The sequence below is a fragment of the Gopherus flavomarginatus genome, chromosome 3 (assembly GCF_025201925.1).
Source record: "Gopherus flavomarginatus isolate rGopFla2 chromosome 3, rGopFla2.mat.asm, whole genome shotgun sequence".
Classification (NCBI taxonomy): domain Eukaryota; kingdom Metazoa; phylum Chordata; order Testudines; family Testudinidae; genus Gopherus; species Gopherus flavomarginatus.
The window spans coordinates 228,436,335-228,461,814 of record NC_066619.1 but is presented as its reverse complement, the minus strand read 5'-3'; the positions used below and the strand labels follow the sequence as shown (position 1 = coordinate 228,461,814).

General features: G+C 42.9%; 1 protein-coding gene across 5 annotated transcripts in view; it reads left to right on the top strand.

Moving 5' to 3' along the window:
* Positions 1-25,480, top strand: part of MICU3 (mitochondrial calcium uptake family member 3) — a 120,755-nt gene that overhangs the window by 10,691 nt on the left and 84,584 nt on the right. For all 5 annotated transcript variants that reach the window (XM_050947786.1, XM_050947788.1, XM_050947787.1 and 2 more), the window contains exon 2: positions 22,593-22,746. In XM_050947786.1, the coding sequence (XP_050803743.1) occupies positions 22,593-22,746 (154 nt within the window). The remainder of the gene's footprint in view (positions 1-22,592; positions 22,747-25,480) is intronic.

Sequence of the window (25,480 nt, the reverse complement as noted above, 5' to 3'; positions counted from 1 at the left end):
GCCGAATTGGCGGCATCCAGCGAGGCCTGTCCTCCAGGAGAGCTGTGAATTCCTGGCGGGAGTCCTGCGGGACGAGCTCTACAAACTTCCCTACTGCCTCCCAGGTGTTATAGCTGTACCGACTCAGGAGGGCTTGCTGGTTCGCCACCCTGAGTTGGAGGCCTCCCGCGGAATAGATCTTCCTACCCAGCAAATCCATGCGCCTGGCCTCCCTTGATTTAGGCGCAGGGGCTTGCTGGCCATGGCGCTCCCGTTCATTGACAGACTGTACCACCAATGAACAAGGAGGAGGGTGTACATACAGGTACTCGTACCCCTTGGATGGTACCATATATTTGCGTTCAACCCCTTTGGCTGTGGGTGGTACGGATGCCGGGGATTGCCAGATGGTATCCGCTCGAGCCTGTATTGAGCGGATGAAGGGGAGGGCCACCCTGGTTGGAGCCTCTGCTGACAGTATGCTGAAAACCGGGTCGTCCACCTCAGGAACTTCCTCAATGGGTAAGTTGATGTTGAGGGCGACATGACGTAAAAGGTTCTGGTGTGACCTGAGGTCGATTGGGGGCGGTCCAGATGTAGCCGTCCCCGCCACCGCTTCGTCCGGGGAAGAAGAGGATGAAAACCTGGGGACCAGTGGGTCTTGGAGTGACTCCTGGTCTTGGGGGATGTCCTGCGGATCTTGTGGGTCTGGTACGTGGGTTGTAGATTCCTCCGTACCCGCCGGGGGAGGTCTGCTCACCGTGGATTCTGGTGCCCGATGTTCAGAAGGGGCGGAGCGTGGTGGTATATGCGGATCACCTTGGTTGTGGTGGTAGGCCCAAGGTGTCCAAAAAGTACATTGATGAGGACCCTGGTGGTTATCCGAATCCCCGTATGATGCAGATTCTGCATGAGAGGAGATCGACGGATGACAGGACGGCCACGGTGGGGTGGAGACTGTTTGATGTAGGTCTCTGCATCCACTCGAACCATCTCTACGTGGTGCCGGAGAACGGTACCGAGAGTCGTGACGGTGCCGGGAGTGGGATTGGGACCTGCGACCAGCATTGTGCTGGGAGGTCGACCGGTGCCTGGAATCGCCATGCCGAGATTGGCTGCGAGAAGCACGGTACCGCGAGTGGTGTCGAGATCTGGAGTGGTGCCGGTAGTATCTGGACGGCGACCGGGATGTCGAGCGGTGCCGCGAGTACGACCGGTACCTCGATGGGGAACGGTACCGGGACTGCGAGCGGCCGCGGGACCAGGATCGATGGTGGGACTGGGAGCGCCTGTGGGACCTGGACCGGGACCGGCGAAGCTCCGTGGTACCGGGTGAAGAAGGTCTCATGAGGGCCGGCTTGCCTATAGAGTGAGGGACCTGCACCGGCGGTGCCGGGATGTCATAAACAGATAGCTAAGGGTTAATGTCTCTTTCACCTGAAAAAAAAGTAACCTGAAGCACCTGACCAGAGGACCAATCAGGAAACCGGATTTTTTCAACTCTGGGTGGAGGGAAGGTTGTGTCTGAGTCTTTGTCTTCTGCCTGTCCCTCTCAGCTTTGGGAAGGATTTTCTATTTCCTGCTTTCTAATCTTCTGTTTCCAAGTTGTAAGTACAAAATTTAGTAAGGCAGTAAGGTTTCTATTGTTTTTCTTTTGTATTTACATGAATATAGTTGCTGGAGTGCTTTGATTTGTATTCTTTTTGAATAAGGCTGTTTATTCAATATTCTTTTAAGCAATTGACCCTGTATTTGTCACCTTAATACAGAAAGACCATTTGTATGTATTTTTCTTTCTTTTTTATATAAAGCTTTCTTTTAAGACTTGTTGGAGTTTTTTCTTTGGTGGGGAACTTCAGGGAAATTGAGTCTGTGCTCACCAGGGAGTTGGTGGGAGGAAGAAGTCAGGGGGGAAATCTGGATGTGTTGGATTTGCTGGCCTGATTTTGCATTCCCTCTGGGTGAAGAGGGAAGTGTTTTTTGTTCCAGGACTGGAATTAGGGAGGGTGGACTCCCTCTGCTTGGATTCACGGAGGTTGCTTCTGTGTATCTCTCCAGGAGCACCTGGAGGGGGGGAAGGGAAAAGGTTTATTTCCCTTTGTTGTGAGACTCAAGGGATTTGGGTCTTGGGGTCCCCAGGGAAGGTTTTTGGGGGGACCAGAGTGCCCCAAAACACTCTAATTTTTTGGGTGGTGGCAGCAGTACCAGGTCCAAGCTGGTAACTAAGCTTGGAGGTTTTCATGCTAACCCCCATATTTTGGACGCTAAGGTCCAAATCTGGGACTAAGTTATGACACGGGGGTCGAGGCAGTTCAGGCTCCGTCAGGGCAATCAAGTCTCGTGCCGCGGAGAACGTCTGCGGAGTGGATGGCACGGTAAGCTCAACCATGGCGCGTGCCGGGGAGCTGGTAATCACCGGACTCGACAGCTCTTGCAAGGCTGGAATCAACGGTGCGCAGGACGTCGGTGCCGCGGCAGTTGATGGTGCCAGGCGGTCCAGCTTGGCTAAGCGCTCGGACTGCGGCGTGGATATAGCCGCCGCAGGAGGCTTGTGCTTTTTGCTCCGTGGTGAGAGCGAACGGTGCTCGGTGGGAGCTTGGGCCGATGATGGCTGATGTCGAGAGCCTTCATTGTTGGCGTGCGCTCTGGTGCCGAGGAGGTACTTGTTCCCGGTGCCGCTGACGGTGCCGAGGACTGAGGAGTCAACGCTGCCTCCATCAGTAGTTGCTTTAGGTGAATATCCCGCTCTTTTTTAGTCCGGGGCTTGAATGCCTTACAGATGCGGCACTTGTCTGTAAGATGAGACTCACCCAAGCACCTAAGACAGGAATCGTGCGGATCTCCTGTGGGCATCGGCCTATGGCAGGCCAAGCACGGTTTGAAGCCCGGTGAGCTGGGCATGAGCCCTGGTACCGGGGAAGGGGAAGGGGCTAATCCCCGATTCCCTCTAAACTATCTACAATAACTACTACAGAACTAATAACTAACACTAACTATACTTGAAGAAATCGAACTATATACACAATTAGAAGAGAAACGAGCGAATCGCTAGGGAGGTGGAGGTCAGGCAAGCTGCGCTCCACTGTTCCAACGACCGACACGGGTGGTAAGAAGGAACTGAGGAGCCCTCCGGAAGGGCCGGCAGGGGTATATATCCGGCACCATAGCGGCGCCACTCCAGGGGACGCCCTGCCGGCCCACCGAGTGTTGCTAGGGTAAAAAATCTCCGACGAACATGCACGCAGCGCGCGCACACCTAACTGGAATAGATATGAGCAAGCACTCGAAGAAGAACTACCGGTACTCTCTTCTTTTCAGTTCTAAACACTTATTGTTTATTGTGGTTTTAAGTTCCCTAGACTGGCTTTCTGACTTGCCAAGAGGGTGTGCTTTCTAGAATTGGAGTGTCTCACCTGAGAGAGGCCTGATGTTGGTCCCAAAAAATTCAACTCCAAGAACTAACTGTAAAAACCATCCAGTTGATCTTTATTGCTATGACATACCCTATTATTAGGGATAGAAATATTCTAGTTATGCTTTACTGAGGTATTTAAAAACATCAACACCATGGTTTTCTTTCAGCATCTGGGGGCTGTGTTTTAAATTTACTAAACTTTTAGAGTTATATTCATCCTGTTCAGAGTTTGTGTATACGAAACATCAGTGTGTTAAGATGGCTTCACTGTATTCAGTAACTCCATTGACTTTTTCTTATGCTTCTAATACATGATTTGTACTCTCACATTCCCATAAGTCTCTTATTAGAAAACTGCTTTTCAGTTGTCAGTTGTTTCTTTAAGACAACTTGACCCATGCTTACTTAGTGTGTGTGTGTCTCTCTCTAATGGCTGGACACACAGGCTTATAAGTTGGCTACAATCTTTGAGCTAACAGAGGTGATTCTTTTAGCATAGGCAGTAGTGGCTCAGGCATTTAGATCCAGAAGTCCTGAATTCAGTCCCTGCCACTGACCCATCAAATCAAATATGAATCAAACCTTACATATGCACAGAGGAAAATCTTATAAAGAAAAAGAATCCTCATATTCAATAAACCAATTTTATCAGGCTTTTAACTTGCTCGTATGTTTCACAAGGCGACAAAATTTTATAGTTCGCATCCATCAGATATCTTTCTTGGTGTCTTTTTAATTTCAGTACAAGCTTGCATATTCTTCACGTATGTGTCACTGTGGATCCCACTGTAGGCACCAATGTACCTTCTGCACACAAGACCAGATTTGTTTTTTCATAGCAGTGTCCATTGGGACCACTCTTGTGCCTCCTTGTGCTCCTGTGTGAGGGCATAAAGAGCATTGTGCCTGTGACCCTCCCTTAGTTTCCTTTTGCTGCTTGTGGCAGCAAGATGGTACCAATGAATGTCTAACCTGTTAATTCTTAGTTCAGGCTAAACTTCTTTAGAAGTACTTCTAATCTACAGTATTTGACTACTGGGAACTAATCTGACCCATATGGACCACACTGTACTGTGTAGACCTCTCTGTACATCCTGTCCTCTGTACAGAACTCCTTAACATTGTGACATTGAAACCTGCATGCTTCAAGCCCTGTTCATCCTGCACTGAACTAATTCCTTTTCAGGTTGGACAAGTAGGTGTCTCTTATGCTTAGGGAAATCATATATTCCAAGCAGATGCTCAGTGTGCTTGTCTGTCGTTGCTAAACAAGTTGCAAAAGCGAGGCCAAAACTACTTCTTCTTGACTAATCCATGAAGGTCTCATCAGACATGGAGGAAACTAGCTCCAGAATCCTACTGGTGGATAAGCCAGTATCCTCCAACATCCTCTTGAGCAGACAGGCAACGCCTAAGACTAGCATGGAGAAGATGGCACCAAGGAAAGATCTGGCACTAATATCGGCCCTGGTACAAACTGACAGGCCTAGCACCAAAGAGGACCTCAACACTGAAGCTGACACCAGCATCTCCAATATAAAAGTGAAGTACCTGGACAGACTGCTCCAAGTGTAGAGAGAGAAGCTCAAGAAGAAGCTCACTATTTTCCCATTTAAAAAAGATACTGCAAAGTCTATGGACAGAAGTTCACCAAGCCCTGCACAATGTCAGGGGCTGGGGTTAAGGAGCACTTCTGGCAACTGTGGTGACCATGTGCAGAGCATCATGGCTCTAGCTCAAAAGAGTTGCAGGCCATAACTGAGGGCTCAGAGGTGATTAAGTGAACAGACAATGTTCTGTGCTTCATGAAAGACTTGTTACCCTTCATACACCCCTGCTCTGTACCAGAAGCCAGACACTCCTCAGCCACAGCTGAAACAACACACATGCCCTGCCAACGCAGACAATCATGTCAAGAAGTATCCAAGACACAACAGGGGCACCAGCCTTCCTCTTCCTCAGCAAAACACCCTTCTCCTATGACACATGCGTAAGGTTAAGATTTTATCACCAGTATTTTTAGTAGAAGTCAGGGACGGGTTGTGGGCAATAAGCAAAAATTCATAGAAGCTTGCGACCTGTCCCTGACTTTTACTAAAAATAACCTGGGGTGGCTGCTCCAGCCTTGTTGCTGCTTCTGCAGCAGGGCTGACTGCGGCTTCTCCAGCCCCAGAGGGGATGACCTAACCCCAGCTGCTGTTAGGGCTGGCCACTGGTCAGCTGTTTGGGCGGGTCCAGAAAGTCACGGAATCTCTGAGCTCCATGACGGAATTGTAGTCTTACACACGAGCAGATTTGATGAGACAGTTGAGAGCCACATCAAACCTAATTTAGAGAGTACAATTTTTGGAAACTGCCTCATTCCATCCCAGTGAGCATGGTCTGCCATGATGTGAATCAGATAGGTGTTAGAGGTGAGTATATATTTAATTCTACTTTTCACCCCTTTCCCTCTTCAGGGACCTATCTTATGAGAGCCGACCAAAATCAGAAGTGACTTCATTGCTTCATCCAGGAGTCATAGAGCAGTCCCAAAATAGTTCAAGGGAAGAGGCTTTTCCTAGTATTTCCTCTTTCTATAAAAGAAAGGGGTCTTTGTCCAGTACTCGACCTGAGAAAACTCAACATATATACCATCCTGAACCTGAGATAGTAACATTTGCCTCTGTCATTCAATCTCTCCCTCTTAAGACTGGCTTGTGGCTCTTGACTTACAGGATACATACTTCCACATTTCAATCCACCTGGCCCATAGGAAGTACCTAAGACTAACAGTGGGGCCTAATTGTTACCAATAATGTTTCTTCCCTTCAGAGCATCCACAGCATCAAAATGCCTGGCAGTAGTTGCAACACACTTTAAGAAGACAGGGAATCCGCATCTGCTTGTACCTGGATGACTGGCTGATCTGTTCTGACCTGATCCTGGAGACCGTCAGTCTTGGAATATATCCTTTCCCTGTTCTCTCAGCTAAGATTCCTTGTGAACTGAGAAATTCTTTCTCAGACTACTCATAAGAGCTGTGACTCCAGATCAGCAAGGACCTATGTGCCAGAGGACAGGTTCAGATTTCTTTAGTCAGTGTCATATGAAGATGAGGGTGTACATATGTAGAACTCTTAGGCCACCTGTCAGGGTGCACACACGTGACACTGCCACCAGACTTCACCTGTGGTCTTTACAATTGTGGCTGAGGTATGCATATTTCCCATCCAGACATCATGTGACTAGCAGGATCATGGTTCTACCACAAGTCCTTTGAGAACTTGATTGGTAAATATATGGGGCTAGGGGAATTTGTGTCATTCTTGGTCCCCTTCATGATGATGGCTTTTATATAGACACACATGGGACAGGCTGAGCTGCCCACCTGAACCATCTACAAATACGAGGCATGTAGTCTCAAGACAACCTGAAATTACATGTAAACATCCTGCCGCTGAGGGCTGTCAGAATGGGCTGCATGCACAGCACAGCGGGATACTAGTTTTTAAAAACAAAACAAAAATCCCCTGGTCTCAGCACAAGGCCTGTGTGCATCTATAGTGGGAACCATACTGACTACAACATCTCGAAGAACCTGTATGGTAAGTAACAGTTCTATGAGGCCTTTTACTTGAAAGCAATGAGGACTGTCTAGTTCTGTAAGGAATGTCAGTAAATGCAAAAATTAGAGTTTTCATAACATTAACTTGCCTCTATAGCACACACAAAGATCTTTGATTACTTAGAAGGCTATTAATGCATACTTCAGTGTGTATGTATATAGTATGTGCAATGTGGGCAATTTAACAATAGAAACTTAGCTCTTGTATGTGTGTCTAGTGTTTTAAATGTGTAGTCTTAATATTGTATTATTGTAGCTTTGTACTAAATTGTATAATATATACAGTATACAAATAACTTCTCTTAAACTGGTAATGTAAAACACTTATAGAAGCATAATAAAGAATACATTTTGAGAACGCTGGCATTTGGGAATTCCAGATTCCAAACCATTCTGCTCCTAGAATATCTATATAGTGCTAAACCTTTTTTTATAATCAATATTAATGAGGGACTATTGGTAACTTATACATCTAGATAGCTGAAAAATAAAAACAATCGTTAACATCAAAAGTTTAATGTAAAATTTTAGTGCTAATGTTACTATTTTGGAATACTGTAGTTATGTTATAGTTAAACTTTATTGTAAGGATTCCCTGTAAAGTCTTATTCAAACCAGTCATTCTACACAATATTTTAAATACATTCCATCTTGCAATGCTTGTAAATATTTTCACGTAATATCCTTGTCACATATTTTAAGACAGATCAGTTAGCAGGAGTGTTGGCTGTACTACTTCTAAGCACTCTCTACTAGAAATAGAACTTTGCTAAGCATCAAAACAGTTTTGTCTACTTTGGGGTTTTCCCATGCAGATAATTTGATGTTTAACCTGTTGGCCACCCACCATGAAAATAAAATTTATACTGCTTTTATCTACTTGGAAGCATATTAAATAAGCCTGAAGCCGAATATAAATGAAGGAACCTGAGTACAGAATTTCTTTGAAAACCTTTTTATTTTAATGATTTGTATAGAATCTCACTGATTTGAGACAGGTTGCTTTGTAAGAGGAAATGCAGTGAAATCTGCTCATTTGAAACATAATTGTTAAAAGATTAAACTATTATATTATAATACATATTTGACTGCTAAGAAAAGATATTTCCTAGTGGTAAATAGTGGCTTCTTTAGGTGAAATCCAATGCTGGTCTTCTTTCTTTGTGTCATTTAGAAAAAGCCAAAGTAATACTTATGTGATCTGGAGCGTAGCAAAGTCTTCTCTCTAACGTGGAGATGGCTTATGATAGGGCAATTTTTTCTTGCCTTGTATAGCCTGTAGACTATTTCACATCATTTGTTGATGCTTTGAGGTGGTGAAAGGCAATGTATTGTTCTGAATTTAGATAACTGATATAATTAGTTCAGGTTACCTTTCTAGATAATGATCAGCTTGTAGGCATCAGTTTTCCTAATTTTCAAGCAGCAAATCCTTTATTTGGCATTAACCTTGTCTCCATGGGAAAACCAGCTCTTTTTGCCAGAGTGAAACTTTTGAATTACTGACCTAAAGTAACATGAGACACACTTGGCAGTGAACCTGTCCTTTGTGGAAGGATAATGATGTCATGTATTATCTGAATGCCTTATTTTCATTAAAATTGAGCCATAGCCTTGTAAGTATGGCTTTCAAATATTTTAAGAGTTTTCAGAAACTGCAGCAATTTAATTTTTATGCTATTGTGCAAAATGGGATCCTGGCTTTAGGACACTTTATGGAGGTGCAAAGATATTTTACTCTGCCGCCTGAGTACCTACACCAGGTAGCTCTCACTATAAACAGTTAGAGCTATAAACAGCTGAGCAGCTCTCTGAGATTAGGTCGGTAGTAGGATGGATATGAAGTCCTAAAGTGAGAAGTCTGGGATTAAACAAGCCTCCGGGGAAGTTTGGATGATATATGGTGAACTCTTGTTGAGTACAGGTGTTTCAGGGCTTTGTGGCTTGCTATTATGTACACTGTGAAAAAATAGAGATGAACTCTGTGACAGGCTGGATCACAGAGACCCCCTTGGGACTGTCACTTGATATGCTGAGACTACCTCTGAGCCTGTTTTCCCTGCCATCTTGGGACTTCAGTACCCGGTCTTCTTGAGCCAGGCATACTAGCCTGCTGCAAACACAGACCCAGTTGTGAACCATGTCCCTCAAAAGCAGCAGACTTAACTGAAAACAGCTTAAGAAGTGCTCCTGCCTCTAACACCCAGCTACCCAGTTCCCAGTGGGATCCAAACGCCAAATGAATCAATTTTACTCTATATAAAGCTTATACAGGATAAATTGTCTATAACACTGATAGAGAGATATGCACAGCTGTTTGCTCCCCCAGTTATTAATTACTACTCTATGGGTTAATGAATAAGCAAAATGTGATTTTATTAAATATAAAAAGTAGGACTTAAGTGGTTCCACCTAATAACAGACAGAACAAAGTAAGTTACCAAGTAAAATAAGTCCTTGTTCCAGTTCAGGTGGTAGCTAGGTGATTTCTCATGACTGCAGTCCCTTTGTTCTGTTCCACCCCCTTATATAGCTTTGGCAAAAGGCAGGAATCTTTTGTCTCTCTGGGTCCCCACCCCTCTTTCTAAATGGAAAAGCACCAGGTTTAAGATGGATTCCAGTACCAGGTGACATGGTCACATGTCCTGTGAGACCCCAAGCCTTCATTCTGCCTGGCCTGATTCACAGGAATGTTTGCAAGTAAACAGAGCCATCAAGGTTCCAAACCACCATTTCATATTTCTAGTTTCAGATACAAGAATAGTACATTTATACAAATAGGATGACCCCAGTCAGTAGAGTATAAGCTTTGTAATGATACCTTACAAGAGACCTTTTGTATGAAGCATATTCCAGTTACATTATATTTACACTCATTAGCATATTTTCATAAGATCCTATGGAATGCGTCACAAACTCCTAGGCAGGAATGAGTTTTGTACACAAGAGACCCATGTACACGTCTGATATTTCCATTTGAGTAGGGAATGAGGAGAGAGAAGTGAGAATAAAAGAGAATAGTTTTACATAGAATAATTTACGCTTCACTCCTAAAGCACTTATAAAGTTACTCAACTTACAAGTGAACTGTTTTATACACAAATTGCCTAACTTACTATTGGAAAGCCACCATACTTAAGGCAGAAAGTGGTAGCTGTGTAATAGCACACAGCAGTATTATACAATAGGACTATCCATCTTCGAAGACTTACTTTTCTTTTGTTTAAAGCAACATTTTCATGATTGATCCTAAATATAATATGCTTCCCTAAATGTGAGGTATACTGTACAAATATGCCTCTTAATCAAAAAAGACTGGAAAAAAAGGCTAAAATTTCCCCAAGGCCTGCAATAGTGTTTACACCAGTGTTTTTAGTCTATCTGCTCTAAATCAAATACTTCTGGAAAGTGACTTTCAGGAACATGGAAGGTCATCTAGCCCCTAACATCTGTTTAGTAGGGGAGCATCATGATTTCTGGACATATTTTAGGTTATACAAAATAACTTCGATTCTGAGACTTCTGTAGGCCCTATTTGAGAAGGTTGCTAGTTTTTCAGGATATGTTTGTAAGATATGCTTAATATGTAAGGGTTACATATATCCCTTCAAAAAGATATTGCCAGAATACTATTTAATTTTTAAAATGGCCTTTTATTCTCCCTGATGTTGGTAAACTGACAGTAAAACGTATCTTAGAGGGAAAACGCTTGGTTGCAGTAGGTTTGCTTATGACTGCTAACATGAATTAATCCATTTTGTAAAATTGCTGTGAAATATCTTTTATGCAGAAGTATGTGTGAGTGTTTTTAGACAGGGGAGACATTTAAAGCATGCCACTGGAATATGGGCAGGAACATCAATTTTTATCACCTGCTTTTTATTTTATTATGCTATTGCTGTGTACCATTCAAAATTTTCTAAGGGCTTGTCTGTGTGTGAGTGAGTGAGAAAATGAGAATGAATCAGCAGCTTTTTGCTGCACTTCAGGTTACATGCATTATCCAAGCTGCAATAATAGCATGAACAAGGGATGGTGTGCCTCTCAATGTACATCACTGGGTGCACATGGACAACTTGCTGCGTGGTGTTCTCAGAGGGTATGCTTCACTGCTGAACATTCTGCATTCTGGAAGTTTTGTCACTGCATTGTGGGATGCATAGCGGAAGCCAAGCTAGTTAAAATTGTTTTAAATCCCATGATTCATCTGTCTTTGCCTCATATTGCCTTTATGGGTGGTCTAGTGCCACTTTTGAATTGCTGTCTCACCACTATGCTGGCAACCTCTGATATGCACAGGCTGCTTGGGCTGTATTTTAGCACTCGGATGTCAGAACTTGACTGGAGATTTCGCCTGCTCTGTCACTGAACAGACATAGCAGCTGGAGACTTCACCTGCCGCACCACTGAATAGATGTAGCAGCAGCAGGAGTGTCTTCAGTGATGGTAGAACTGGGTCGTAGATGAGGAGGAAGAGAGACACGGAGGAACTGATAGTAGGAGAGGACTGGTTGCTGGAGCAGCTTCACAGCATACAGTGCAGATTCTGAGCTCAGGTAACCGGAACATATTGATAACCAGCAGTGGTGAGAGAATTTTAAAATGTGAGGAAGGCAACCTTTTTGGAGATGTGCTGTGCTAATCCTGGAGCTACAGTGGCAGCAGAGCAGCATGTGGCACACCATATCTGTGGACAAGGAAGTCACAATTGCTCTCTGAAAACTGGCCACCCCCAAGTACAACTGGCCCATAGTGAGCCAATTCGGTGTGGGGAGATCACCATTGGGGACCACTGTCACACAGTTGTGTGATATCATAGAAGAGTTACTGTTGCACTGGTTATAATTAGGTATAAATGAGCATGTTTTTAATGGTTTTAATGATTATATTAACGCATGAGACTGTACCTTTCTTTAGAAAAATAACTGAAGTACAAATGGGAAAGGTCGAATAAAGTTGATTATTTAAATTCCAGCTTTCCTCTTGGTGATTTAAATCAGCCCACCCTGTGGGTGAATATTGTCAGATGCCTGTTGCTCTTATTTTCTGTCTTAGGCCTGAAATTTATGCTGCTTTACATCCAGCTGTTAACCCATGGAGGAGTGGAGGTGTTGGGAGTTTTGTGTAGTGCTTATGGACTATGGAAGTACTACCTTGTGGCAGTCCTTGTTGTACTTGTCTTGACTGGCCTATGAGACATTATTGAACGTTGAATTAGTGTCTTTGACATTATTAAATTGTAGAACAGGAGTCAGCAACCTTTGGCATGTGGCACATCAGGGTAATCTGCTGGCGGGCCAAGAGACATCTTGTTTACATTAGCCGTTCGCAGATATGGCCCTCCACAGCTCCCAGTGGCCACAGTTCGCCGTTCCTGGCCAATGGGAGCTGTGGGAAGTGGTGGCCAGCACATCCCTGCGTCCTGCAGCTTCCCACAGCTCCCATTGTCCGTGAATGGTAAACCATGGCCACTGGGAGCTGTGGGGGGCCGTGCCTGTGGACGGTCAATGTAAATAAGATGTCTTGTGGGCTGCCAGCGGATTACCCTGATGGGTCATGTGCCGAAGCTTCCCCAACCCCTGTTGTAGAATACAATTATGGCAAGGTTTATCGCCTGCTCACTTTGCCTGTTTGTTGTTTTTTCAAGAAGAATATAAGGGAGGGAATACATTTAAAATATCAGTTGCATTTTTTTATGTAATCAAAGGAATTATGGCAGAGAAACTGAATGATGATCAGTGTATAGACTAAATCAGACACTTGCAGTTCTTTCTTGCAAGACCAAACTCAGCTGAAAGAAGAATTGATGAAGTACAGTAGCAAAAAAATGAAAATGACATCAATACAGTACATATACATGGTAATTGGGTCAAAGAAGACCAACTAGATGACATATAGAAAGCTATTAAGATAACGGATATATAAACACATGAATAAATTTGGACTAAAGAAAGATGTGTTACAAAAATGAGTAGACTCTTCAGGGTCTGGGAGCTGATAGTGAGAAGAGGCTGTTGGTTTGAGGTGGGACTAATAGGTTGACCTGAATTAAGGTACTTTATGTATATTCATCAATGTCTCTGATAAAGACTGTTAAATTACTAGCAATGAATTAAGACTAGATGATTTACTCCTGGAGGAATTCTGCACCACTGCACAATGCAGACTTTTGCAGAATACTTGGTTCTGCTTCAGTGTAGGGACCTGAATTAGATGACCTCTTGAGGTCTCTTCCAGCCCTCTGTTTCTTTCTTTTTGGATTCCTTTTTTTAAAAGTTTAATAAAGAAATAAAAAATACAATGTTAAATGACTTACTGCTTGTATGTTACCAAATACCACACATTTCACAAGCTATCCAGTGCAATTATACAGTGTCGAAGCTTCAAGAACATATATTACAAAATCAGACTAATACACAGCCAGAACATGTTATGATGGGGGTAAAACACACACAAGCATTCACATATAAGTAAAAAGGGAAAGCGGGGGCACAAGAAGGGAAAAGTGGAGATAGCGCAAACAATGGCTGACATCTCAGCAATCTTGATACATTTGAATAAAGAAACATTGTCCAAATTTCTTCACATTTATTTACTTGCCCTCTGCATGGATGAGTTAGTCTTCATTTGCTACAATTCAGACACTTCTGAATACCACTGCTTTAGTCTGGGAATAAGCCTGCTCTTCCATTTTTATAAAATCATGGGCTTGACACTCTTTGCGGCCCTCAAGAATCAGTGTAGTACATATGTAAGCTATGATATAGTTTTCAGCTGAGGTTTGATTGCTGAAGCCAAGCGTTATTTTAATTATTGTGTCTGTCTCTTTCCACAGTTGCCTGACTGTTGGACAGTCCCCCAGCATATGCATCAGGATCCCTTTTTCTTCAGTTCAGCACCAACAAATATCAGAGAACAAAGTCCCCAGCCCTACATTTCTATGATTCTATAACCTTCTCTTATGTAGTTTGGGGAGGGCGTACCTGAGAACTCATTAGAGCAAGGATACAAAGAGGAGGCATACGTATGGTTGCTTTTTCTACCTCTCCATCCCTTCCCAAACAGGAAACAGGTTCAATAAACCAGGGCCCAGTGCAGGGCAGCAAGGAAGAACTGACCATTAATCTGTACTTATTGCAAGAGATTTTAAATTGAGGGCTGTTGCTTAGCTTTAGCTGAGAAGAAAAACAAAGCTTTGGCTTTGTTTCTGGACTAGGCAGAAGAAAGCCAGAATGAGACATCCTGACACCTTGCAAATTGGGCCAGAAGGGAAAAGCTCAGAGATCTGTGTGCCAAGGGGTAGGATGCTTCTTTCCTGTTACCCTTGGCTATGACTGTTCTTCTGTAGATCTGTTTTCATGCGTATACAGAACAATGTTTAAAATTAACTTTATCAGTATAAACTGACCTTGTGCTGTTCCTGTGCTGAGCTGGAGAGTGATGGTATGGGAGTTTGGGGCTGAAACTTGGAGGGACATGAACTGGAGGTTGAGGATTGGGGTGGTGGTGATATATGGAGAGTGGCCAGGCTCTTGGGTTTTAAAATAGAGTGTTTTATTTTTTTGGTATGGTTTGTATGGAAGGAGTGAGTGCGCTGGTAAGGAGAAAAAGTACTGGCAAGACATGGATGTCAATATGACAAGAGATCAGGTTGTCAGATGATGGAGTGTAGGGGATCAGGAAAAGCAATTTTATTCATATGAAACTTTAAAATGCTTAACTTTCTGGATATAAAGCTTTAAATACTTTAAAGCTTCGAATGTGGATAAGAGCCTTTCCCTCCACCATCCACTTTTCTATTTCCTACCCATTTCCCCTTTCACCACACTAACCTATCTCTTATGGAATTGCTGAAGTCTTCAAAAAAGAGTCCTGCTTTGTAAGGTCTGTCAAAGAAGGACTTCCCTCTGCTGACCTTATACACCAAACCTGTTTATATTTGTCACTCTTTTGGAAAAAAACAAACAACAAAACCCACAAGAAATAACACCCTGTAACAGTGTGGGACTCACCCCTGCAGTGCCTCCTGCTGGTAGTCCTGGGAATTAGCGTTCCCAGCTCCGGAGCACCCTCTGCAGGCTGCTGTCCCACTTGTGCTGAGCCCAAGTCCTTCTTGGACCCCAGTGCCCCTTTCAGGCCAGGGTGCTGCCCCCTGGCAGTACCCCCACAGATCTGGGTCTCCCCTCCCCAGGGAACCCCCACCCTCTAGCCCCACCTCACCTCAGACTATGGCTACTGCCAGTCTCGATCTGTCCCCATTCACTGGGGTAGACTGCAGTATATGTGCCACTCATCACTGGCAAGTGGGGGGTTTTGTACCTGCTGCCTCTGGCTGCCCTCTGCAACCCCAGTACCTTTTTTGACCTTTAGCAAGGCCTGCAGCCTAGGGGGTTTCTAGGCCAGAATTCCCCAGCTCCTTGGACCTTCTCCCAGCTCTGCCCCACAGTACCCTTTTCTGGCCTTTAACGAGGCCTGCAATCTGGGGGATTTCTACGCCAGAGCTCTCTAGCTTCTCTGGCCTTCCCCCAGCCCTGCTGCAGTCTTGGTACCCTCTCAGCTTTCAGGCAGCCAGGCCCTTCCCTCTCTACTACTAGAGAGAGACTCTGTCTCTGGCTTCTGGCCCCAGCCTTCTTATAAGGGCCAGCTGGGCCCTGATTAAACCAGCCTTGGCCTGATTGGGGTGTGGCCCCCAGCTGAGGCAGCTTTCCCCAATCAGCCCCGCTTTTTCCAGCTGTAGCCCTCTCCAGGGCTGTTTTAACCTCCTATTCATCAGGAGTGGGGCAGCCGCCCCACTACACACCCTAAACAAAAACCCCAGGGATATTCAGAAACAGGTAACTTCATTAAAAAGAGTTGTTTGAAAATATGTTACATTGGCAAACTAACATTGCCAAAAAAGTATTAAATTTTCCTTATAAAATGTATATACCATTTTTAAAAATAAAAGATATGGGGACCAAAACCCCAACATTAAAAAGCTATGACTGGGTTGACCATGTAAGTCATGACATGATGGTGAGTGATGAAAGTTTACATGACAACTCGCTGAGTCCCTTAACTGTTCAGTTCCAGATTTCTAATGTTTGGGGGTTTTATACTGTTAGTTTGGGTGCCAATGAGACTCCCTTAAAACATACTTTCAACCTTAATACTTTGTTTAAAAAAAGATTCTTGTTTGTGAATAGAAAGGTTAATTTTGAGGCTGAAAGGAAAAGTGTTGTAGATTTTGTTTGCTTGGTTTTTGGTAAATCCTATTAAGCAAAATAGGTCAGCAGATGAGGTAAACCAGAACTAACCTGCTATTCATAACATTGAGAAAATACTGCTACTCAGTTTTGTGACAGTGCACTTAAGGGAAATGGCCACCTCCAGTTTTTAAAAGGCACAGAACTATAACATGATATAAGATCATTGTAAGTAGTAGACAAGATTGCCAAGAGGATTAGTAAACAGAAGTCTGAAAAATCTTTTTTTCTTTTATTTGTCAGAGATATGCTTTCATGAAAGTTTTTGAAGATTGCCGATAATTACTAAGAGATTTAGTTTGGATAAGCTTTAAAAACTTCAAATAGAAATTGGAGTCTTTTTTACTCTTACCCCCCTACTTTGTCAACACCACTGTACTTTCCTTTAGAATTTGCCTGGCTTTTTGAATCTTCCGGAATGATCTATCTGTTTTGGTACTCATGCTGCTTCAATAAAACTTCCCCAACTCTGAGACTTATGCGGTAAAAGGTGCACCAGAATTTGCATGAGTTAAATAGACAGGGAGCAAGCTGTAGCACTGGGGTAGGCAACCTATGGCACGGGTGCCGAAGGCGGCATGTGAGTGGATTTTCAATGGCACTCACATTTTCCGGGTTCTGACCACCAGTCGGGGGAGGGGGGCTCTGTATTTTAATTTAATTTTAAATGAAGCTTCTTAAACATTTTAGAAACCTTATTTACTTTACATACAACAATAGTTTAGTTATGTATTATAGACTTATAGAAAGAGACCTAAAAACGTTAAAATGTATTACTGGCATGCAAAACCTTAAATTAGAGTGAATAAATGAAAACTCGGCACACCACTTCTGAAAGGTTGCTGACCCCTGTTGTAGCATAACTAAGGCTGCAAGTTTGTCATAGAGGTCAAGAAAGTTATGGATTCTGTGACCTCCGTGACTTCTGCAGTGGCTGGTGCAGCTGGCCCAACGGCTGCTTGGGCGGCCCCTGGGCCACCCACACCGGGCGCTGCTGGGGCAGTCTCAGGCCACCGCCTCTCTCACTTCCCACCCTCAGCAGCAGCAAGAGTTTGGGCAGGGCATTCAAGACTGGGGGTTGGGATGTGGGAGGGGGCCCTGGGCAGCGCTTACCTCATTGGGGCTCCCCAGAAGTGGTGACATCCCTCGGCTCTTGGGGGAGGCATGGCCAGGGGACTCTGCGTGCTGCCTCTGCCTGCAGGCACCACCCCTACAGCTCCCATTGGCCGTGGTTCCCGACCAATGTGCGCTGCGGAGCTGGCATCCAGGGAGGAGGCAGCACACGAACTGTGTGGCCACACCTCTGCAACTGCCTCGGAGCTGAGGGATGTCGCTGCTTCTGGGGAGGTGTGGGTAGGGAGCCTGCCAGATCCGCCAATCCCTCTGGCCCCCCAGCACCAGCACAGGTCTCGGGCTGCGTGCCGCCCCCCCACACCCCGATGCCTCAGCACCAGTGGGGTCCTGGGCCTCATGCCACCGTCTGCCCAACCCCCAGCACGTGTTGGGCCGCCTCCCTAAGAACCCGTGGCACCCCTGGGCTTTCCCCCTCCCCAAGATTTAGTATGGGGAATATAGGAGAAATCTATGAAGTCTACGGATCTATGGGTCATTAATTCTTGTTTACTGCCCGTGACCTGTCCATGACTTTTACTAAAAATACAAGTGACTAAAATGTAGCCTTAAGCATAACTAAAATTGTCAGGGATGGAATCTTCTAATGACTGGGGAGGATGGGTAATATATGCAAGTAATGAAGAATGTTGGGAGAGGGAATCCCTTTAATGAACTTTTAAAAAGGTTGGGTTGAGGCTGTACCTGAGGATCGGCCTGGAATTTTTTTTTAGCAAACCTGTTCACCCATTCTTAATATTTAGAGGCTTTATGAATGAGATTAAGTGTGAAAAATGTATTGTGACTTGGTGAAGAATTGAAGAAAGAATTGCTTTCTTCTAACACCGAACTCTGTTTCAATAAGGAAAACAATATGTATTTCTAAAGATATTTTGTCTCTCCTTCAATATAAAGTGTCTGACTGGAATCTTTCCCAGACAAAATTCTACCTAGTTTCCAACTATATGTATAAATAAATAGTACACAAATACATAATAAATTAATCTATGAAAGCTAGTATACCAGTACAGTAGATTAGGCTGCCGTTATAGGCTTGAAGGCAGATGTAAGATATATTTTGGTTCTAATCTGAAAAATGGAAGCAACTACATTCATGGTAATGGGATTGCTCTTAATTCAAAAAACAAAAGTCTAAATACTGCAACATATATAGGGTGAAATCCTAGTTCCACTGAAGTCAGTGGCAAAACTCCCATTGACTTCAGTCTTCTTAGTGTATGTGCGGTGTGCCTCAGGTGGTGTGTGACCAGGATTCATCTCCAAATTTGATCCACTTGTTGGCTCATTAGCTTCCTCGGCCTGAGCTGGATACTGACAGGGAGTGCAATGTGAATTCTGATCCATGCCTCCCATTGACATCAGTGGAACATGATTTCACCATTGTCGTTTAAGATCTTGCAGGGCTAAGTAGTGACATGAGTTAAATTCAAGCATGTCTTAAAACTTCCTTGCATACCGTATGTCGCTTTGTTTTTATTGTCACACTCAGCACTTAAGAAATGTTAAAGTATGTGTCTGACAATGCAGTAAATACTATTGGAAGTGTCTCCATGGAAACATAAGCAACACTACTTGAGATGGTCTGAATTGCCTCAAAGTGCACGGAACCTCAACATATCCTCCAAGTACTGCACCTGAATAGAAGAGTATGCTAAAACTTCCTAAGTGATCAATTATCCATAGATCCTCTTGAGTCACTGTGATCTGTTATGGTTATACTTCTTCAGTAAATTCTTAAAATGCAACCCTACTGTGAAAGATGACTGGGCAGAAATGGTACTTGTGCTTGTTTCCTGTGTTTATTCAGAATTGTATCTGCTAATATTAGAGATAAAAATAATTGTCCGCTCTCTTTGCCCTGCAGAAGTTGCACAAACTAAGAGGGAATGAGCTAGATTCTCTTTTTTTTCATGTGTATCATAAACAGAATTGTTAACTAAAACTCTGATTGCAAGGATAATCTGTTACATCTGTGTAAATGCACTGAAGAGGATGGATTGCACAAATTTCACTGAAAGCGTAACCTGAATGCAACTGGTTTGCACGTGTATAATTTGAGAGCACAGTTTGGCCTACAGGATCTTTTATTACTGCTGATGGATGTCCAAGAAGGAAAGGACCCAGCTTTCCATTCTCATCCCACGGTAACTTTGCAGGGCAGGCAGTTAGAAAAAGATCTTATCCCTGTACATTTGATTTGGAAATCATTGGAAAATGTTAAAACTTGGAACCCCAAAATGCCACAATTACAGTCACTTCTCAGGACTGTAGTGTCAGTGTATATGCGATCTTAAAAAAAATTCTTAGTGGCAGAGCTGAAAAACTATTAGTTTGTACGCAGCAAACATTTTTTCCTAAATTAAATTTGACTGTTTTGATATATTTTAAAATATACAGAAATGCTAATCTAAAATGTAGAAGAATATTTGGGCCTTCTGGAAAGAGCTCTGTGTGTGTGGTTTGCACTGCACAGAAGGGGTCTTGTTTGTCCCCAGAATGCTTGAATATGCCCTAGAAACACAGACAGGGATCTCCAGTAAAGAGGGATCTCCAGTAAAGAGGATCAAGAAGCTTTACTTTCTTCATGGGAGGGTAGTGGGGGACTGATAACCCTTGTAATCTTCGCTTTTAACAATGACTTCTAAAAATAAAAACGATTTTGAATTGTATGATACTACTGTATGGATTATAGACTTTCTCTCAGCCTAAGAGAGTCTCTGATACTGAGAAATTTATTAGCTTCCTAGTTTTGCATTTTGTGAGTTGTCTTGGAGGTGAGAAAAAAGTGATTAGTAAGAAGTTCACTTTCACAGAACTTGTTAACAATTGGCAGAAGCAAATACTTGATGCACTTATTGTTTTTTCTTCAGTAAATGGGGTCTGCATACAGTGTCTCCTTCCTCCTTCTCAACGTGGATTATGGATTATTTCCTTCAGATCACAAAAAGTTTCTCGCCTGTTTTGCCAAGTGATAGAATAGCTTTACGTAGCCAATTATTTTAACTTCTGCTAAAAACTGAGGGGGCAGCATAACAAGTGACTGCATACAGTCTTGCAAGATAAATCTGTGGTGATACTTGTACAGGACCCTTGTTTAGCATATCTACAAATGTAGAAATTGAAAAAATTCACAGCAACTTCATCTAGATTGTCCCTAATGAGGCTGAATTTTTATTTTTATTTTTATATGTATTTTATTTTTGGCTATTTGGTTTGTTTTATTTCTGACCTACAGTCCAAGGTAACTCTTCTCAAGTGTCCCCAAAGGGTAATTTTCAACCAGTTGTTGGCACTCGGCCATTTATGAGCCCAGCCCTGCATCTGGTCTACAACACCAATTTCAACATTTAGTCGTTGGGAGGGCTACAAGTCAGAGGCAGCTTGGTTTTATTTCACCCCTGTAGTTTTACTTGTGTGTTACTTTTTCAGGTGACTAAATGTTTATATGTTTGAAATCAGAACTCAAGAAACCCTACATTTGTGACCACCCAGAAAACATGCCTTTTCCTTTTAATCACTGAAATCTAAACCTCATCCTTAGGAAGCTTTCTGAAAAAATACCTTCCATTTGTAGTTTAAGACTGTTATCTCTTGGTAGATGCTAACTGCAAACATCTCTTAAGCTTGTTCCCTTTGTTGGAAGTGTTTGGACTCCTCTCTAAAAACAAACTTCATGTGGCTAGTTTCTTGGGTGGTTTAAAAAAAAAAGAACTACTGTTTAAGATCTGTTAATTGTTGTCTTTGACTTAATAGTTTCAAAATCGTTTGAGTGGCAAAACCAACTAAATGGTATGCCAGTGAAATGAATAAAAGGTTAGAGTGACATTATAGCTGTTTTGTTGCTTAGATATTGCTTTCAGATTTTTAAATATTAATAAAAGTTAACTGTATCATTGCTCTTCATTTTTAAGCTGTTGTTTTTCTCTGCATTTGTGATGAACAGGTTGAAATACTAATTTTTTCTTTTTGATATTGCCTCCATAGAAGCATGTGTCTAGCTACATGGCCAAGGAATATTTACAAGCAGCAGTTGGCAGTTAGGGGTGCATGTGCGTGTCCCATAAAACCAATATTCTGTTATCAGATTAAACAGTGCAAAATAGAAAAGAGACTCATGCGGATTGATATCCTTTGGGATTTTACTCTAGTTAGTTATAGAGTCACTTGATAGTAGCAATATGCCAATCGACACAAATACGTATGTATGTGTGTGTGAGAGAGAGAGGAGAGAGAGAGAGAGAGAGAGAGAGCGCTGAGGGATTGGAATGTCCACCTGCAGCCACAGGATGAGATGAAAGGTCTTTGGCAGTATCCCAAGAGTTCAAGTACTCCACGCATTTACAGACTTCAGAACTTCATATGAAGTTATGCCATTTAAGCGGTTTCTTAACTTTTTAGAGGAGTTCTGTTTGTTCCTCACAAAGTATAGCAGTATTGATAATACTAGCTATTGAACCCAGGATATCCATAGAAAGTTTACACCTGTAGAACCTGTTGCATATGAAATTGTCCACACTTGCACTTTACACATGGAAGTAATGAAAAAAATAGTATTTTCTTCCCTTCCTATTGCATGTTTTCTTTCAAACTGTCCTGTGTACAAGTTTTAAGTATTATCTGAAGTTTGATTCCCAAGGTGTCTTCTAGTATAGTTAGACTTTTGTGATTTTTTGAAACAAAGGTGCCCTTGAACTTTTCTCTCCAAATACATAGTGAAAGTTTTCCTCTTGTCTGAGAGTAAGGTCTGGTCTATACCCCTGAGCGACATAGTTATACTGATCTAACCCCTGTGTAGAGAGCACTATGTAGACAGAAGAATTTCTCCCACCAACATAGCTGCCATCTCTCTGGGAGGTGGATTAACTAGACCAATGGAAGAACTCTCTCCCCTCTGCTTAGAGTGTCTTCATTAAAGCACTAAAACGGTGCGGTTGCATCAGTGAGGCTACGCTGATGCAGCATTTTAAGTGTAGACTTGTTCTAAGCTTGCCAGTTTTCATGTCTAAAGGATGTTTGTTGTTGAAATTTACAGGGGGTTGAAAATAAAATTAATAGGACCCGGTTGGTAACCTTAGGCCCTTATCCTGCAAAACTTTTATGCATGCATTTAACTTTACACCTTTTCCATTTACAACTTGCTTTATAGTGAGTCTTGAAGACATTGGTGAATGTAATAGAACAATTTTTCCTTCATACTTTCTTTTTGTCTGTTAAGATTGCAGAAAGCAGATCAGACCTTGAAGATCTGGACCTTTATGCAACTTCTCGAGAGCAACGGTTTCGTATATTTGCCAGTTTAGAATTTGAAGGCCAATTATATATGACCCCATATGACTTCATTCAGTCTGTTACAAGTGATGCACCTAAACGTAAGTATGATTTTTGTATGAATGAAGTTCCTGTGTTAAATGCTGATGATGCATGTTATCTTTCAACTTGTTTTAAGTTACTGTTTCTGTTTTCCTTGATGTGAAAAGGAACTGCTGAGGATCCAAAAGGAGAATGGAGAATTCCAGAATTCATTTTAATGGTATCCAGAAGATTTGTAGGGTTTCTCATACTGATTGCCCTTAAATTAAAGCCAATTTTGTAATTCCTTTTTAATCCCTTAGAAGTCTTTAGTTAAACATTTTGTATTGTCTTATTGGTCACACTTTGCATAATAGGCATACATTTTGTATCACAATTTTCACCATTTTAAATTGTCATCTATTTTGTTTTTATTTTTTACTCTTTCAAGATTGTGTAAGGCATCTCATGGCCAAAGAGCAAATAACACTCTGAGCAAGAGCCTCAGACCCCGTGGGAATCAATTTTCTGCATTTACAAATTCACAGAAGAAGCTCTCTGATAGTTTATTTTCCACTTTTTAACACACATCTTTAGTTGGTTTGTTATAAATGTCAGTTTCAACACCAATAAGACAAGTGCGCAGGCAGACTGAGTAGTAGGACATAACATTACTATCTATTTATTATTACAATATTTGTATTACTGTAATGCCTACGATCCCTAATCATGGACCAGACTCCAGGGTACTAGGTACTGTACAAACACAGAACATTCTTAACTGGCTTGATTTTCTGGCTTTCAAACTTGGAATGCTGAGCTCTGGTGGCAACATTCACAACTCCTGGGAAAAGTGAGTGCCTTGTGTTGCTTAGGAGTGATTTATGATAACTGACTTGAGTTGTTGTCAAAGTCCTTCTTTCTAAAGTCAACAGCACAAAGAGTGCTGAAACCATCACCAGGGAACTGGCAAAACCAGTTAATGCAGCTTAAGCAGAGCTTGAAAGATTCTTTGCAGACTACAGTTTCCTTCCCTTTTCTCTTAGCAGCAACTGCACAAAAGAGGCTGCAGCTGTCTGAATCAAGTGATATCAAAACTGCTACAACTCTTGAAGTTTGCGGTGGTTAACCAGGTTGGTCCCAGAATATTAGAGAGACAAGGTTGGTGATCTTTGTGTAAGTTTGAAAGCATGTCTCTCTCACCAACAGAAGGTGGTCCAATAAAAGATATTTCCTCATCTACCATGACAACTCTTGGAAAAAGATATAATGTCCTTCCATTAATGAGGACTAAGTTGATGGAATACCTCCACCCTCCCAGCAGAGAGTAGCCCAGAGACCCCCATCCATTGCCAAGAACCACCAGCTGAACTTCCAAAACTTTGAAGTTTTGACCCAGGAAGCAGCATTTAACACTTTCTTTGTTTCTTGTCCCTCCCCAACCTTTTCCTGACTTAGAGGAAATAAATTGGAGCCCCGTTCACAATGCAGAGATGCCAGTCATCCCTGATTTTCAGTAATCCTGGCATATGCGCAAACTATGCAGTGACAGTCTGATAGGAAGTAAGCTGCAGTGATTTTGAATGGGTTGGGGTGCTGCTGGATTCACCATCCAGGTCACAGGCTGTATGTTGCACTCCAACTGCTCTGTGTGGACCTTGCTCAACTACAGTAAGACACTCTAGGTACCTAGAGTGAGCCAGCAGAGTCCACACAGGGCAATTAGGGCTCAACATGCAGTCAGAGGCTTTGGTGGTGAATCCAGTGCCTCAACCCCACTGATAATCACTATGTAGACCCTCACTACACAGTTTGCAGAGGAGGAGAAGCTGGAGGGGCAGGAGGAGGCAGCGATGGTGGAGGAAAAGAGAAGAAAAATGACAGGAGTGAGAAAAGGACAAGGGTCATCCCAGGAAGGAGATCCAGGCCCGGGACTGGTCAACATAATAAAGAGTCCCAGGCGGCATAGAAGGGCAGCTTTCCAAGCATTGATCCTCTCCTTCTCCCTGTTTGGAAGTGGGAGTCAGGAGCACAATGAGTGGATCCAGGCTCCCCCCTTGACCTAGATAGGAAGGGGAGGAGGGAGACGTCCTGATTTCCCCAAGGGGAGGTTAGGAGAGGGGAGAGGTCCAAGTAACCTCCCTAATTCCTCCCTATTTTTTTAATTAACATCCCTAGAAGTCTCAGAGCAAGGTTGGCATCTCTGACAACATCAAATACCAGCTATACATCAGGATTCAGGTGGCTACTCCTCTACCATCCTCCAAACAGACTAATGCCTCACTTTATATAAAGCCACCCGCTTGCAACACCACTTTCAGATACTCGGAAGTAGAGGCTTCCCACAGTATAGCAATAACACCGTACTCTGGTGCTGAGCACATGTATCATATCTTGAACAGCTGTTGCAGCTCCAGAACTCTCCAGCAGTTCACTTTCACTCCATCATTCTGGGAGTTGAGTAGTTTGGTGACACACTAGTTGTCCAACACACTGCTAAATTCCTGTCATTGCCGATTAAGCATGCTTCTTATAATCATCCTCCACAGTATAAATCATAATATGGAAAAAGAAAGAGAGAGAACATTAGCCAAAGCTTGGAAAGAAGATCACCAGACACTACTACCTCCAATCTGGTGCAATAAGCAGCCAGCTACCACACATGGATCCAAAATAGATAAACACAAGGATTTCGTCCTCAGCATAAGATCTCTAGTCAATAAGGGCTTGATCCTCCTGCTATTGAAATCAGTGCAAAAGTCCCATTGACTCTGATAGCATAGGATCAAGCCTTACATCATTCACAATCCATGA